At 59.5% G+C, this 3,517-nt stretch overlaps 1 protein-coding gene across 1 annotated transcript in view; it reads left to right on the top strand.

Moving 5' to 3' along the window:
- LRP1 (low density lipoprotein receptor-related protein 1) overlaps positions 1-3,517 on the top strand; it is an 82,151-nt gene that overhangs the window by 53,201 nt on the left and 25,433 nt on the right. Inside the window, 6 exon segments of the mRNA XM_010839371.1 lie at positions 1-120; positions 243-369; positions 720-871; positions 964-1,088; positions 1,363-1,740; positions 3,061-3,250. Coding sequence (XP_010837673.1) covers positions 1-120; positions 243-369; positions 720-871; positions 964-1,088; positions 1,363-1,740; positions 3,061-3,250 — 1,092 coding nt within the window.

Genomic DNA, 3,517 nt, shown 5'->3' on the forward strand with positions numbered 1-3,517 from the left:
CTGGACGGACCAGGGTTTTGATGTCATCGAGGTTGCCCGGCTCAATGGCTCTTTCCGCTATGTGGTCATCTCCCAGGGTCTGGACAAGCCCCGGGCGATCACGGTCCACCCGGAGAAGGGGTGAGAAGCGGGGTGGGCTGACCAGTCCCCACTTCTGGCTCTGGTCTGGTCAGGCCCTCTGGCCACAGGCCCGTTCTCCTCCGTGCTCTGGGGACTGACCCCCTCTTCCACCTTCCCCCCAGGTACTTGTTCTGGACTGAGTGGGGCCAGTACCCGCGGATCGAGCGGTCTCGGCTGGATGGCAGTGAGCGGGTGGTGTTGGTTAACGTCAGCATCAGCTGGCCCAACGGCATCTCCGTGGACTATCAGGTTTGGGTGCAGGCTCAGCCCTGGGGCCAAATAGGCGGAACCCGCGCTCTGCGGGGAGGGGCAGCTCCCCACTGAATCTCATGTGACATGCCCATTGGTGGGAAGAAATGGACCAAGGAGCCATGGGGTCCTCTGGCCCAGGCCCCATGCAGAGTAGGGTTCCACCACCCGGGAGATGGTCAGGGAGGTCACTCAGAAGTGGGCGCTAGAGGGAGGCCAGCAGAGCCGCAGGTCAGAGAGCGGGAGGATGTAGAGCAAGGAGGGAAGAGACAGTGAGGCGGGAGTGAGTGGCTGCCCCGTGCTGCCTGGGACGTGGGGCTGGCAGTGAGGTGGGCGCCTCTGGCCTGCAGGATGGGAAGCTATACTGGTGCGACGCCCGGACAGACAAAATCGAGCGGATCGACCTGGAGACAGGCGAGGACCGCGAGGTAGTGCTGTCCAGCAACAACATGGACATGTTCTCGGTGTCCGTGTTTGAGGAGTTCATCTACTGGAGTGACAGGTGGGCCTCTGTCCTGGCCTTCCCCTGGGCCATCGTCCCCTCCCCCTCAGCCTCAGCTGACAACCTGCTTGTGGCCCCTCACCTCCCTGCAGGACTCACGCCAACGGCTCCATCAAGCGCGGGAGCAAGGACAATGCCACCGACTCCGTGCCCCTGCGAACAGGCATCGGTGTCCAGCTCAAAGACATAAAAGTCTTCAACCGGGACCGGCAGAAAGGCGAGGCTGGGGCTCTGGGCTGGGCAAGAGAGGGCCTGGGGGAGAAGTTAGACCACAGGGGAACTTCCAGGAGAGCATGATGAGAGAGACACCAGGGGTGGTGAGGAGAGGCTGAAGGGCTTGAGTGCCAGGGCCTGGAGAGTTGTCTGAAGTGGGGACATGGAGGCAGAGCAGGGTGCCAACCAGAGTTTCCACCTTAGCCTAGAGGACAGGGGTAGCCAACTGACCCTGCCTGCCGTGACCTCTGTCTTCCCCGTGGCTGCCCCCCACCCAGGAACCAATGTGTGTGCGGTGGACAACGGTGGGTGCCAGCAGCTGTGCCTGTACCGGGGCAATGGGCAGCGGGCCTGTGCCTGTGCCCACGGGATGCTGGCTGAGGACGGGGCGTCGTGTCGTGAGTACGCGGGCTACCTGCTCTACTCGGAGCGCACCATCCTCAAGAGTGTGCACCTGTCTGATGAGCGCAACCTCAACGCGCCAGTGCAGCCCTTCGAGGACCCCGAACACATGAAGAACGTCATTGCCCTGGCCTTCGACTACCGAGCGGGCACCTCCCCGGGCACCCCCAACCGCATCTTTTTCAGTGACATCCACTTTGGGAACATCCAGCAGATCAATGACGACGGCTCGGGCAGGACCACCATTGTGGAGAGTGAGCCCAGACTTCCTTTCTTCCCAGGAATTGGGGGGTGGGGAGGGTTGGCCCAGACTCAGGGCAGGGATGCCGTGGACACCAGCCAACCCACCCCTGCCCCGGATCTGAGTCCCACCTGCCTTGGCGTCCCTGACAAACAGCCAGTGAATCCCACTGCGTGTTACTGAAAGTCTCTCCCGTTGGAGTCAGAGTTGGTCCCCTCCGGTCCTCCTTCTGTCCGCGAGGTAGACAGAATAAGCCAAAGCTCGCCTCTGTATATCTGGTTACTCATAGAACAGGCTACAGAGAACAGGTGGGTTCAACCCCAGACACAGGATTTGAGTCACTTGGGCAAGTTTTCTGTGCTCTCACAGCCTCAGATTTCTCATCTGGCAAAGAGACAGGATGGCCTGAGGCATCAGGTGGGAGACCTTAGCTGGGTCTCAGGCCACGTCGTGTGCGCTCCCTGAAGGGGGAGGGCCTAGAGCTTCATTCCCGGACAGCCTTTATGCTTCTTGGGAAGTTCTGTTCTGTTCCACTAGTTTGCTCTGGGCTGGATGCCACAAGTCCTTTGCCTCATTCACTTGTTCATACGTTTGTCACTCCTGTCTGTAAAGACCTGCCAAGCGCGTTACTAGGTGCTAGGTATACAGTGGTGATGAAAACAGACCTGTCCTTTCAACCTCCTTGCCGTTTTCTGCCTCCCAGAGTCCCGTCCCCACGTCTGTCTGAAAATGTAGTGTCCAAAGCTGAACTCGATACTCTGTAATCGTAGCTTATCTGGAGAGCCTGGCAGAGCTGTCATCTTCTTCGGGCCATTGTTCAGGCTACAGTAGTTCTATTAATGCAGCCTTCTGGCAGCCACATCACCAGACATCTTGAAGCCGCTGAAACCCCTGAGTTTGTCTCTCTTATACTAAGTTTTACCGTGTCTCTCATCACGCTCTCGGTTCTTTAACCTGAGCTTCAGGTGTCTACCAGTCAATCCAGTTCAGGGTCTAGAAGTTGGAGGCTCCCCAGTACAGCCCACGTGGGAGCTGATTTACTGAAATCCAGTTTGCACCCAACTTGGCAGAACCCTGGCTCCAGGAGGTGTAACCGCAGCATAAAGCCAAATCTAGCCAGCGGTGGGAGACACCGGAAGAAGGGATAGGGGGATGGACCGCGGATCGTTTGGGTGGGAAATAGAGGAGTGCAGGAGGGCCTGGGGGCACTGAGGGCCGCCCCCCACACACACTCCCCAGCTCCCGCGCTTCCCCCGGGTGCAGGCAAGTGGGTTCCCCTGTGCTCTGCTCTCTGGCCCTGTCCTGATCCATTGCTGTTCCTGTCTCCCCGCAGACGTGGGCTCTGTGGAAGGCCTGGCCTATCACCGGGGCTGGGACACACTCTACTGGACAAGCTACACCACGTCCACCATCACCCGCCACACAGTGGACCAGACCCGCCCAGGGGCCTTTGAGCGTGAGACGGTCATCACCATGTCTGGGGACGATCACCCCAGGGCCTTTGTGCTGGACGAGTGCCAGAAGTGAGTTGGGGGCCCAGGATGTGGGGACAGGTGGGCACAGGGGGGCAGAAACTGCCCCCAGACAGACTGGGGCAGGGGATGCAGGAGGGGGAGGGTCTGGCTCTAACCTGAGCTTAGCCACTGTCTTGCTGTGAGACCTGGGACCACCCGCGAGACCTCTCTGAGCTTCGGTTTCCTCATCTGTAATATAAGGACAGTACCATCTCAGACGCCTCATCAAGGAGAGGGTGAGAGGCCTGTGGCAGGCTCTCTGGCTTGATGATTAAC

The sequence above is a fragment of the Bison bison genome, unplaced genomic scaffold (genome assembly GCF_000754665.1).
Source record: "Bison bison bison isolate TAMUID 2011002044 unplaced genomic scaffold, Bison_UMD1.0 scf7180017864115, whole genome shotgun sequence".
Lineage (NCBI taxonomy): Eukaryota > Metazoa > Chordata > Mammalia > Artiodactyla > Bovidae > Bison > Bison bison.